Below are 13,439 nucleotides of genomic sequence, written 5' to 3' on the forward strand. Positions count from 1 at the left end.
GAAGAGAGAGTTGGCTGGGTTAGAAGGCCAATTTCCCTCTTTGTGCCATTTTGAATATTTTAGTCCCATTTTAGGGTGTACTTTTATCTTTATTCCCAAAGTAGGATAAAACGGTTTTTCAAAGGCCGTTTTTCAGAAACCGGCTTTCCCAAAATCGTTTTCATCGATTAAAATAATAATAAAATTTAAAATATGAAAACCGGCTTTTCTAAAGCCGTTTTTGATTAAGATTTTAATTATTCTGAATTAATTAAAAACGGTTTTCGTAAAACCGTTTTCCCATTAATTTTTTTTTTATTTATATTTTCAACATAAATACATTTTGTTTAAAATTTTTTTTTTATGAAAACCGGTTTTAGAAAAGCCGTTTTTTAAAATTAAATTTTTTTTTTATTTATATTTTCAACATAAATATTTTTTGTTCAAAATTTTTTTTTTATGAAAACCGGTTTTAGAAAAGCCGTTTTTTAAAATTAATTTTTTTTTATTTATATTTTCAACATAAATATTTTTTGTTCAAAATTTTTTTTTCCATGAAAACCGGTTTTAGAAAAGCCGTTTTTTAACATTAATTTTTTTTATTTATATTTTCAACATAAATATTTTTTGTTCAAATTTTTTTTTTCATGAAAACCGGTTTTAGAAAAGCCGTTTTTTAACATTAATTTTTTTTTTTTTATATTTTCAACATAAATATTTTTTGTTCAAATTTTTTTTCTTCATGAAAACCGGTTTTAGAAAAGCCGTTTTTTAACATTAATTTTTTTTTTAAATTTATATTTTCAACATAAATATTTTTTGTTCAAAATTTTTTTTTAATAAAAACCAGTTTTAGAAAAGCCGTTTTTACATTAATTTTTTTTAAATAAATATGTTATGACCAAAAATATTTTTTAATAAAAAACGTTTTTAGAAAAATCGTTTTTCACATTAATTTTTAATTTTTTAAAATTTATATTTTCAACTTAAATATGAAAAGTACCAATTTTTTTTTTAATAAAAGGTGGTTTTAAAATATAAAGTTTTTACATTAATTTTTTTAAATTTAAATTTTTAACATAAATATTTTTTGACGACAAATATTTTTAATAAAAAATGGTTTTAGAATTTTTTTTTTTTAATTATGTTTTCTCATGTGGGAAGGTTGGACTTGGAAATGAAAAGATGAGTAAGAGAGCAGCAATTTCAATGCATTCAAAGATGGATTTTTTTAGAAAATTACAGCACAAATAAAAATAAAAATTAAAACGTAATGCTTGCTTTGAGTTTTCTAAAACATTTTTTAGAAAATTCTATTTTCTTATTTTTCAAATTTTTTTGTTTTTGTTGAATTTTTTAATATTTTAAGTTTTTAAACATACCTAGCATAAATACACTAAATGCCAAAAATATAAACAAACAGAAAAAACGAATTTTTGTAGTTCAAATTTTTTGAAAAAAAAATTCCAAAATCACTTTTAAAAAATTTTCAAAATTTCAAAGTGTTTACAAAACCCACCCTAGAGTGGGAATAAATATTTTATGTTTTAAATATTTTTTTTTTTTTTAATGTGCACTATATTTGGGGGTTTTTCCCATATTAAGCCAAATTATTATCTTAATTCCCAAACTAGGCCTAGTTTGGACGGAATTTCCAAATTAGGCTAAAACGCTATTACAAAACACGCTTTCACTATTTGGGGCTGAAAATTTGATGAACATTGAAAGCTTAATACAAATAAAAGTGTATTTCTCCACAAATAAATTTTGTCAACATTTTTGTAATAAAACTTAATACATAATATAAGAAGCCACTAATTTACTAAATACTCATACATGCGTGAAAACAACATAACTGAAGTTGCAAATCTAACAGTTTTCAGTTACATAGGTAGTACAGACATAAGTCTCCCACAAAAATACATTCTGGACACCATGAACTGAACACACAATACATACATCCTAGACACGATGAACTGAACACACAATACATAAACATAATAGTTAGACAGACAAATATTAGGTAGACAATCTGACAAACTCATTAGGGAAACACTTAGTCTAACACAGACATTACATATTAATGCAAGTTGTTATATTGCCGAAGTGTAGACATTAACACCTAATTCGCGCTTAAATCGGCAGGTGGCTCAGAGTCTGAACAATCCGAAAGCTCAGCGTCAGAGACAAGTTCAGGATCCTCCATGATACCCTTGATAGCAGCAACATTTGGTTCTGTTCTGTTCTGTTCTTCTGGGCATCCTTCTTAAGTATGAGTAGCTCCATATCGCGGGCCAATCTACGACCCATTTGAGAAATCTCACGTTGTAGTGTTTGACATAGTCGATCAACATTATCAGGATCTTCCTTTTGGATCTCAACAGAACGTGCTTTTGGCACCTTCAGTCGTCTTTCCCGACATAATCTTTCGTTTTGCACTCGCTCTATAAATAGTGCGGGCCACTTAAGAAGTCTAGCCTTTGCATAACCATATCCTGTTTGATTTTCTGATGGATCCTCCACCAAACCACATGGATCTCGATAGTACTTGGGCATGACAAAATGTCGCTTCCCAAACCTATCATGATAAGCACAAGAGGCATCCAACAAAGGAAATGGTGGTTCATCTTCAGCATCGCCACTTCCCCTTCCCCCTCCTCGTCGTGAACTTTCACCCCTTTGCAAGTTCCTACCACCTCTGCGACTCCCACTCCCTCCCATGAACCATGTAGCCATGCTAATTTTTTAAAACAAATGAATGATAATTTCGTAGGGCGAAATAAGTTGTAAGGTTGTGTCTTCACCTTTAGTTGTTTATATAGTTGGTTATGAACAGCTTTAGCAAGATGCCTCTGCATTGCCATGTGACTTTCTGAATTGAGAATCTCACATATATCAATAAAAGATGAGTTGTCACTGTAATCAAAAAATCGAGTAAAAAATCGAGAAAACCAAAGCCTGTGCACCAAGTCACATGACTTGACAATCCATCTGCATATACGGACAAAATAAGGGTATGCTCAATGTAAGGTAAATCAGTGAATTCACTGTTGCCATGTGACTTTCTGAATTCAGAATCTCACATATATCAATAAAAGATGAGTTGCCACTGTAATAAAAAAAAATCGAGGCAAAAATCGAGAAAACCAAAGCCTGTGCACCAAGTCACATGACTTGACAATCCATCTGCATATACGGACAAAATAAAGGTATGCTCACTGTAAGGTAAATCAGTGAATTCACTGTTGCCATGTGACTTTCTGAATTCAGAATCTCACATATATTAATAAAAGATGAGTTGCCACTGTAATAAAAAAAAATCGAGGAAAAAATCGAGAAAACCCAATCCTGTGCACCAAGTCACATGACTTGACAATCCATTTGCATATACGGACAAAATAAGGGCATGCTCACTGTAAGGTAAATCAGTGAATTCACTGTTGCCATGTGACTTTCTGAATTGAGAATCCCACATATATCAATAAAAGATGAGTTGCCATTGTAATAAAAAAAATCGAGGAAAAAATCGAGAAAACCCAATCCTGTGCACCAAGTCACATGACTTGACAATCCATCTGCATATACGGACAAAATAAAGGCATGCTCACTGTAAGGTAAATTAGTGAATTCACTGTTGCCATGTGACTTTCTGAATTGAGAATCTCACATATATCAATAAAAGATGAGTTGTCACTGTAATCAAAAAATCGAGTAAAAAATTGAGAAAACCAAAGCCTGTGCACCAAGTCACATGACTTGACAATCCATCTGCATATACGGACAAAATAAGGGCATGCTCACTGTAAGGTAAATCAGTGAATTCACTGTTGCCATGTGACTTTCTGAATTGAGAATCCCATATATATCAATAAAAGATGAGTTGCCACTGTAATAAAAAAAAATCGAGGCAAAAATCGAGAAAACCAAAGCCTGTGCACCAAGTCACATGACTTGACAATCCATCTGCATATACGGACAAAATAAGGGCATGCTCACTATAAGGTAAATTAGTGAATTCACTGTTGCCATGTGACTTTCTGAATTGACAATCCCATATATATCAATAAAAGATGAGTTGCCACTGTAATAAAAAAAAATCGAGGCTAAATCGAGAAAACCCAATCCTGTGCACCAAGTCACATGACTTGACAATCCATCTGCATATACGGACAAAATAAATGCATGGTCACTGTAAGGTAAATCAGTGAATTCACTGTTGCCATGTGACTTTCTGAATTGAGAATCCCACATATATCAATAAAAGATGAGTTGCCATTGTAATAAAAATAAATCGAGGAAAAAATAGAGAAGACCAAAGCCTGTGCACCAAGTCACATGACTTGACAATCCATCTGCATATATGGACAAAATAAGGGCATGCTCACTGGAAGGTAAATCAATGAATTCACTGTTGCCATGTGACTTTCTGAATTGAGAATCCCACATATATCAATAAAAGATGAGTTGCCATTGTAATAAAAATAAATCGAGGAAAAAATAGAGAAAACCAAAGTCATGAACTACTTGTTCTGTTTTATGTGTTTTAAGTATTCACATAATTCAACATACATTAATCCATTCATTAATTCAGAACATTCATTAACTTATTGCAATTTATTAAAGAAAGTCATGAACTAATAAATGTGCAGTTATAAATGTAGTTATTTCATAAACTTTAGGTTCATAAAACAAATACTTGAAATACATCCGTACGTTAGATGAACAACAACATTGTCTTACACTCCAGTAACGAAGATACGAGAGAACATACAAACATATATGAAAGATAAAGGTGTTTGATTTCTCATTCCTCATCTGACATGTAGTAGTCAGAGAGATATTTTTCATTGTTTAAGACATTATTTCGCTCAATCACTGTCAAATCTCTGTTGCTTGCTTCTGCCATTTCGGTGGCTAGCTGAAGCATGAAATGTCGACATCTCCGCATCAACATTCTGTTGTTCTCCTTCTTAATTCTGCTAACTGCTTTTTCATAGTCACTCACATTTCGTCTAGCCATGGTTAATGAACGACGATGAGGTACCGGTGCCCCAAAGTTACGTAGATCATTAAACAATCCTTCTTGCTCTGTTACCCTAAACGCCCATTCTGCTCGGATACCAGCATAATAATCCTTCGGACTCGAGTACTTTTCGCTCTTGTAGTCATAAGTAAATGGAGGTAGCAGCCACACTTTCTGATTTCTTTGTTGGCGTGAACTTCCTGCACCTCTTGAAGACATTGTTCATAAAATGAACAAACAAATAATAATAGTAATTGTAGATATATATTACTATTGTTATGACTTGAACAAACACCATACTAGGGGTATCGGTATTTATATACATCATAGTGGGGGTTAACTAGAGATGATCTAGTGACGATAATGCATGCTGGGGCACTATAGAAGAAGTGATACCCGTGATATTATGACATGTTATGCATTTCATGTAATCCTGAGTACTTGTGACGAAGTGTACCTGTGATGTAGTCACGGACGTGGTTGTCAGATAAAATCATATGCATCAAGTGGCATGCATCTATGCATCACTGCACAAAGTCACATGCATCACTGCACAAAGTCACATGCATCACTGTATCACTGCACAAAGTCAGATGCATCACTGCATCGCTGCACAAAGTCACATAGCATCTGAGAAAAAAAATAAAGCATCCAAATTATTACGCCTGTTCAAGCCACTGTCGAGCATCACTAAGAAATGTTGGACGTACCACTGCGCCGAAGTACAATTTATTATCGTACCATACCTACTGTGTCCATGTGAATTATGCAATTCATAAAAATTTTGAGGGGGTGTCAGAACAAAATAACAATAAATTAATAAATATTTCAATACACCTAAAAAGTAAACAAATTTTGTTCGTAAAATATTTAAAAAAATTAATAAATACATAAAAGTGAAAAAAATTGTAGAAAAAGTGGTTTGAACAATGGGTAGAAAAATATATTGTACAAACATATTGTAAGAAGACAAAAAATACACTTATTTAGATCATCCCAAACAACCTCTTAATTTTCAACTTGCCTTTGAAAGAAGGTAAAGTTACATTTTTACAGTAGCCAGGCTGACACCATCTGCGGCACAACAGCCGATGCTACATGCCTTAGATTCGTTCATGACTTGACAACAGTGGAGTCCTGGCATCCGAATGCACTGTATAAGGCCAATGGCATGCATGTGATCGAACAGGAAATGCTCTATTAATTTTTTGCACTCGCTCTATTAAATTTTTGAAATAATTTTTCACAAATTTTTTACTTTTTGTTTTGAAATAGCAATAAATTATGCAATTCATAAAAGTCGAAGTGACAACTCCTATCAAGTTGATGCATAGTTCTTCAGGTCATAAAAGTTGACATGACAACTCTGATGCATAGTTGTTTACAATAATTTCATACATACAACTGCCATGTATATATATATATACTATAAATATCGCATCATACCACAACAAAAGTCTTACAGCTATTTCGAGCGATATCATCATGAGATATACGGTGGTTGATCTATATTCAGCAATGGGTTGCTATTGGGTTGCAGATGGAGATGAATTTCAATACCCATTAAATCCAAATTTGCGTTACTCGCGTGCCACCATCAATACCATGAGAGCTGAGTGGGAATTTCGCATAACTCGATCAAACGTTCTCGTTGAGTTATGTCGTGAAGTTAATATTAAATTTCCTCGCCGGTTAGCCATGCGTATGCCAACTGACACTCCACAGTTGTTGCAAAGGGCATTGCATCGTATCCGCGACGAAGTTAATCGCATGACCCAACGTTTGCAAAGGTCCTCACTAATGAAGACCGCAAATGAGCGTGCCGAAGATGGGTTAATGGATGATGCACACCAGTACTTCGCCTGGAGCATGGATGTTATGTATGAATCTGATGTTGAGATGTCCGATGATGATGATAATGAATGAAATTGTTTGGATGAATGACCAAACCATTTATCTTGTAATGGATTTGTAATGCTTATTCTCTATGTTATCAATGAAAGGAGATATTTCAATTGTTTTTCAATAGTTCTTGTAATTCTACAAATAGTTCAATGAATGGATTTGTGTACTTATAGATATAGTTATTTCATAAACTTCAGGTTCATATAACAAATAGTTGAAATACATCCATACGCTAGATGAACAACAACATTGTCTTACACTCCAGTAACGAAGATATGACACAACATACAACCTAGAAGTCGGACTAAAATATTCAAAATGCCCCAAACAAGGAAATTGGCCAATCAATCCCAACAGCCGCACCATTATCAATCAATCTTCCATCATAAACCCTAACCCTAATTTTCTCTATTCAGCCTAACAAAACTTCTTCAATCCAACACACTTAACCCTACTAGTTCAATAAAATATAAACTACCCTTAACAACAACTACTCAAAACAAAAACCCTATTAAATCGGACTTCAAATTACATGTGCTATATATAGCAATGTTTTCGCAAGGCTGATTTCCTCTTCCTCTTGTAATTCCTGGTATGATCTGAGAATTCAAAAAAAGTTTGAATTTGGAATTGGAAATGAGAGATCGGATTGGATTAGATTGGTCTTACAAAGGATTTGAAAGTCACTGCTCAACATAAAAATCAGAATAAAAGAGCTCAAGATAAATAAGAGGTGCAACCATAAAGAAAGGAACAAGCCTTTATCATTATACACAAAATTGTTAATAGACAATTCTACTTCATCAAGTTATGCTGTACAACCAATAAATTCCTCCGCTTGTTCTTTAAAGGGTTGAGAATCAACAAACAGAGCATCTAACAAAAAATGAAACAGGCCTCTAGGATCATAGACTCATGATCATGAAAATCCTTGGACTTCAAAACATTGAGAAGATCATGCTGAAGGCACACTGCAGCCTGCTTGAATACCTCAACAATTGAATTTGTCATGGTGTTTCCTTGTAAAATTTTGGGGGGAGGGCTGAGACCTGATGGCCCCGAAAGAGAAGAACCTAAAGGCTGACCAAGAGGAGTAAGCAAAGATTATTTGTTAGATTGAGCAGGTGACAGACTCGGCATTGCAATGTTTGCTGCTTCAACATCAAATGTGTCGACATCTTGAGGGACAAAAATGGGATGAAATGCAGGGACAACACCTAAGAAGAAATGCACAATAAATTTGAAACTTGGTTGCCAGACGTGAAGAAAAAGCTAACTGAAGTGTATATTCAGACTTACAACAAAAGGAAGGCTTAGGAGCAGGAAATATCAGGCATTGAGATGGTGAAAACACAAGCCGTCCACACCAACCCTTAACATTAAACCCTAAAATTTGACATATGGTCATTCCCTTCAAACAATTATCTGTCAGGGCCACTGTGGTCGTAGGCAAGGCAGAATCATTGTGGTAGTAAGTAGAACCTACACAAGGTGAATTCATATAAGAACCACATTAACAAAATTATTTCTCCACAACCATTCATTCATTCAATTATTCATCCAAAATTATTTCTCACCTGTAACTTGTGCATATACAAAATTATTTCATTCAATTATTCATTCAAAATTATTTCATACAATTATTTGTCACATGTAACCTGTGCATATACAAAATTATTCATCCATCCATTCATTCATTCAATTCTCAACCATTCAATAAAAATATTTCTCCACAGCCTGTAGCATTCAATTTTCAATCATATACACAACTTAACTATTAACCGTACATATCAAAGAAAATAAGAATCCATAAATATAGTATAATCTAACAAATACATATACTATCCGAACCAACAATTACAATTCAAACTAAAAAAAAAAAACCTTAATAACAAAACATATCAGCTGTACATGTTTTCCATAAAAAAAAAAATATATAATGTAAATTGCGCCCATGCAAACATCATCAATCTGGCCCAAACACATCACTGTATCCATGCCAACATTATCAATCTGCAACAAAAACCAGTGAGGTAAGTAATAAAAAATGCAGAGCTTGATTTTTTTTTAAACAGAATATGGTTAAATTTATTTAACAAGTCGAGTTAGCTTATGGAGAAGGAAAAAATTAGATAACTAACTCAGATGATTTTAGATGAATAACATAACGAATATACTAATTGATATACCAAGACTATATTAATAAAAATCAGTCAATGATTCCTTTCAGCTTAATATATTGTTATTTCAACTAAAATAGGCAAATAATGATTTATGAGGATAGAACACACAATATCAATTATACAACAACAAAGTGAGTTTATCAATTAGCTTTTTCGCACTGTTAACGCCCTTTTTGCTTGTTCGCACCCTTAACGCCATTTTTCGATTAAGTTTAATGCATTTTCAGCTCTAACTCCCAACCTGCTCGTGCTAATTACATTTCGTCTGTTGTCACAGGTCCTATTTGTCACATGCAATGTAGCCGTGACATCCGTAACGTGGTTCGGGGGCTGTTTCGCAGTTTCGCCCCTTTAACGCCAAATTTCGGTTAAGTTTAAGGCGTTTTCGGCTCTAACTCCCAACCTACACGTGCTAATTACAATCCGTCTATTGTCACAGGTCCTATTTATCATGGGGAAGGTGGCCGTGACATCCGAATGGTGGTTCAGGGGCTGTTTTGTATTGTCGCTCTCTTAACGCCCTTTTTTGGTTAAGTTTAACGCGTTTTCAGCTCTAACTCCCAACCTACACGGACTAATTAAATTCCGTCTGTTGTCACAGGTCCTATTTATGATGGGGAAGATGACCGTGACATCCATATGGTAGTTCGGGGGCTGTTTCATATTTTCGCCCCTTTAACGCCCTTTTTCGGTTAAGTTCAACGCGTTTTCGGCTCAACTCCCAACCTACACGGGCTTATTAAATTCCGTCTGTTGTCACAGCTCGTATTTATGATGGGGAAGGTGACCGTGACATCCATACAGTAGTTCCGTCTGTTGTAAAGTTTTGCAAATCAGAAAGAGCATATATGAGTAAAAGTAGTTCCGAGTACAAAAATATCAAAGGATAGGTTAAGTAGATAAATGATTCCCATCTTTGGTTGGGAAGTTAAATTTTGTTCTTTTGTTCTATTGTTAATATTTACTTGAGTTGAGGGTACGATGGTCATATTGCCATGTTAGGGTTTTGTATATATATTTGACTGATGTAAAGTTGAGGTTAATGCTTATTTGAATATATAAAACTTCTTCTTCTTCTTCCTTCTAAATCTCAACCCTAAATTCCTTCATTTTACGTTATGACTGATGACATCTAAGGAATTTAGGTAAAATTCCCAAAAATTTCTTTTCCACAAGAAACAACTGAATTATTTTTCATATGTGACTGCTAACACCCTCCAAACAGTTGGCATTGTGGACAGTTTTGCTCTCTATCCGACTAAATGTTACTGAAGAAATAAAATCAAACTTCAGCACAGAAATAACTCACTATAAATTCAATCAAACACTTCCATGGGCCACTTAGGAGAGGGAAGTTGAAGTGAAGAGACAGCAATTGAAAAACCACCAAAATGCACAAGCATAACTTTTATGCTACGTCACTAAATGATCAAGATAGGCATTAACAATTCTTTTCATCAGTGAACAGAGATAAACAATAAATTATGAAAGATATTCAAGCAATACCAAACCATGCAGACAAAATACTCCAAAGATGAAAAGGCAGGGATGAATAAGGAACAACAGTAAGCGAGGTCTCAACCAAAAAGACCATGATAGTAATATGTTACAACATTCATCTCAACCTAAAAGCATCACTCTGAGCTATATGGAAGGGAACCATTCAACTAAAGCAAAGGTTGGAATCCCCCAAAGGGTTGTTTTTCTAGCATTTAACAATGTCAGAAAGTTACCTACGTCACCAGCTTGCAACTGCATTGACTGTATACAAGGAGTGACCCCCTCTAGAACATACATTCTGCTGTTATTGTTGGGCCAAAATCGGAATTGAAACATCCATTCCTTCCCTTTTGAATCCTGGACTTTGAGAGGCAAACCATCTGGCTGAGAAATTGGCGGAAAGTAAGCCTGTTTCACAGTAAGAATACACAACTATATCAGGAATGTTTAAAAGCTAGAAAATGTTACCATCCGAATTTATTTATCCAGTTTTATTTGAATAAACATTTTTTTTTATGTATTTATCAAACGGGCTTAATTGATTTTCACTTAATACATTTAGTAGTGCTAAATTAGGTTATCAAACATTACCCATTAAATTAAGCATGAAAACTCACCTATGCGCATTTTTTTGGAAGCACTAAGCGCCCTATCCTCCTTGCATCACTGGCACTTAACATCTTCTCAAATAAAGGAGTAATTACAGAATTTGAGCTTACATGTGGTTAAGGTTAATAAGGTGCTAAACTGCTTAATTACAAATTAGAAAAATTTAGGACAACAAGAAACTAGATTGTTTAATTGCACATTAAAATAGCCTTTTCACCAAATAAAAATAAAAATAAACTTTAGCATCTTCTGTGAAAACCAAAAAATTAAACTTCAAAGATTTTGCATACAGGAAATCTGAATTCAGAACAACCTGCTTCTACAACTATAATCTTAAATACCAATATCATTGGGTAAACATATCATAAAATCTTAAACACAGCACCATGTAGAACAATAGGATACTCTCCAGAGATTTGCTGGAGCTCTTGATCAGCACCATGTAAAATCTTAAACACAGCACCATGTAGCTCTTGATTAGCTTGCTCACCACAGTTGATTCCTGCAACAAAATGCCCACATCAAGATAACCAACGACTCACGGTGAATATTAGAAAACTTTCCCCTGGATGTAGGAGGAGCATAGCAAGTAATAAACTTTCATTCATTAGATCATATATAGGTAGGAAAAGATCAATACCTGCATTCCCATTTTCAAGTGTTTCGGATGTACCAAGCTTCAGGGTACCATTCATTAATCTTGCAGATGAATCATCTACTTTCTTCTTCTCCAAAGAAGAGGCAGATGGTCGCTCACTGCTAACAAGTCTATCAATGCCACTCGGTATGTGAACTTCAAAAGGCATCCTTGGTTGCAAGTCAGATTGGGCAGCCGAAGAACTGAATAAACTGGGTGCTTGCCGCCATGGCACTGGACCTGATCCAGCCATCTGACGCCAAGTTTTGGTAGAGAGGTCTTTAATTCTTTCAGGCATTACAGGAAGGAAAAGAGAAGGTGGAGGCCAGGCAGGATTTGGTGTCTGAAACATGCAATAAGATATTGGACTGTAACATGATTTTTTTGTAGACGCAGAGGAGCATAATATTATTATGTGACAGTTGAAGCAGGCTGCTAGATAATCCTTAAGAGAGAAAAGACACTAGACCTGATCTCAAAAATACATATATATATATATATATATATTTGGATTGATATCCGGCCGTATTGACTAACTAATATGAGAGATCAATCCCAACGCAGGATTTATACAAAAAATTACTTAGTAGTTAACCTAACTCTGATACTATATTAAAATATGTAAGAGAGAGAGAGAAAGAGAAATTTGTATCATATTAAATGTTGTAATAATGTATACAAGATTGCTTCATATAGAAGGAGATAAATCTAAGTATAGTAATGAATATAATATGGTATGTATAATAGATAAAATATATAGTTACTATATTTAACAAGTAGAATATTGACGATGTTAACTTTGATAAGTAAATTACTCTATTGCCCTTCATGATGTAAAATGAATTACTTAACTACCCTTGCCCTGTCTTTCCCTTGACAGCAATACAGCCACCATAGGCCCCTTACGGTAATTGGTCTCAGAGGTATTGATGCAGGGAAGGTAATGAGATGAACATTCGAACACAAACAACAACAACAAATTTAATAAAAAGATATTCTCTTTGGTAATAATACTAATTCTCCACAATAAATTGGTTTTTTTTTTTTTTTTCTAAAGTTTACAATAGTTATTTATAATAGAACGAGGTTCTAATTAAGCTAAAAGATAAATTGAAAAAAACAATATGTGCTCATCAATCTTAAATCAAAGGAATTATAAAAATTATCAAATATGAAAATATTTGCGTTAAGCTCAAATCTAAAAATTACAATGAAAAATACATGTTATGAACAAAAAAAAATCTAGTCCCAATTGGATTCGTTTAAATTGAGTTATATGTGAATCAATTATTTTCAAAACTAGCAAAATTACAAAATTGAAGACATAAACATTAAAAATTATTCAAAATTCATCGTATGCCATGACGAAGCAATGAATATTGTTGGCCATGTCATTTTTCATATTTCGATCAAATTTCACATGATTCTAAAGACATGCCGTATTACGTCTATTAATGTTTTAACATTTATCTTGTTTTTCCTAAATTTCAAAAATTCTATAGCAAGCATGTATCCGATATGCATCAAATTCTCAAGTTAAGAATTGTATTTGCCGCGTATATCAATTGATGAGAGAGAGAGACGTGCGATATACGTAAGTTCT

General features: G+C 33.7%; 2 protein-coding genes across 3 annotated transcripts; both read right to left on the bottom strand.

Annotated features, from left to right (window-relative positions):
- Window positions 1-4,623: 4,623 nt before the first annotated feature.
- LOC145801677 (uncharacterized) lies at window positions 4,624-6,398 on the bottom strand. The gene is made up of 2 exons (XM_082893412.1): window positions 5,460-6,398; window positions 4,624-5,202 (listed from the first exon to the last, which is right to left on the bottom strand). The coding sequence occupies exons 1-2, from the start codon at window positions 5,503-5,505 to the stop codon at window positions 4,784-4,786; spliced, it is 465 nt and encodes a 154-aa protein (XP_082749538.1). The 5' UTR covers window positions 5,506-6,398; the 3' UTR covers window positions 4,624-4,783.
- A 1,207-nt stretch (window positions 6,399-7,605) lies between these two features.
- Window positions 7,606-12,174, bottom strand: LOC145801205 (uncharacterized). 2 transcript variants are annotated; one of them, XM_082891791.1, is made up of 6 exons: window positions 11,840-12,174; window positions 11,605-11,701; window positions 11,208-11,304; window positions 10,824-10,998; window positions 8,207-8,920; window positions 7,606-8,124 (listed from the first exon to the last, which is right to left on the bottom strand). In XM_082891791.1, exons 1-3 carry the CDS (start codon window positions 12,132-12,134, stop codon window positions 11,208-11,210), a joined length of 489 nt encoding a protein of 162 aa, XP_082747917.1. In that variant the 5' UTR covers window positions 12,135-12,174; the 3' UTR covers window positions 7,606-8,124; window positions 8,207-8,920; window positions 10,824-10,998. The 2 variants fall into 2 exon arrangements, with proteins under 2 accessions (XP_082747917.1, XP_082747918.1); XM_082891792.1 differs by lacking the exons at window positions 7,606-8,124; window positions 8,207-8,920 and adding an exon at window positions 10,316-10,358.
- Between the last annotated feature and the right edge of the window lie 1,265 nt (window positions 12,175-13,439).

The sequence above is a fragment of the Camellia sinensis genome, chromosome 10, assembly GCF_055761805.1.
Source record: "Camellia sinensis isolate YWXY chromosome 10, ASM5576180v1, whole genome shotgun sequence".
Lineage (NCBI taxonomy): Eukaryota > Viridiplantae > Streptophyta > Magnoliopsida > Ericales > Theaceae > Camellia > Camellia sinensis.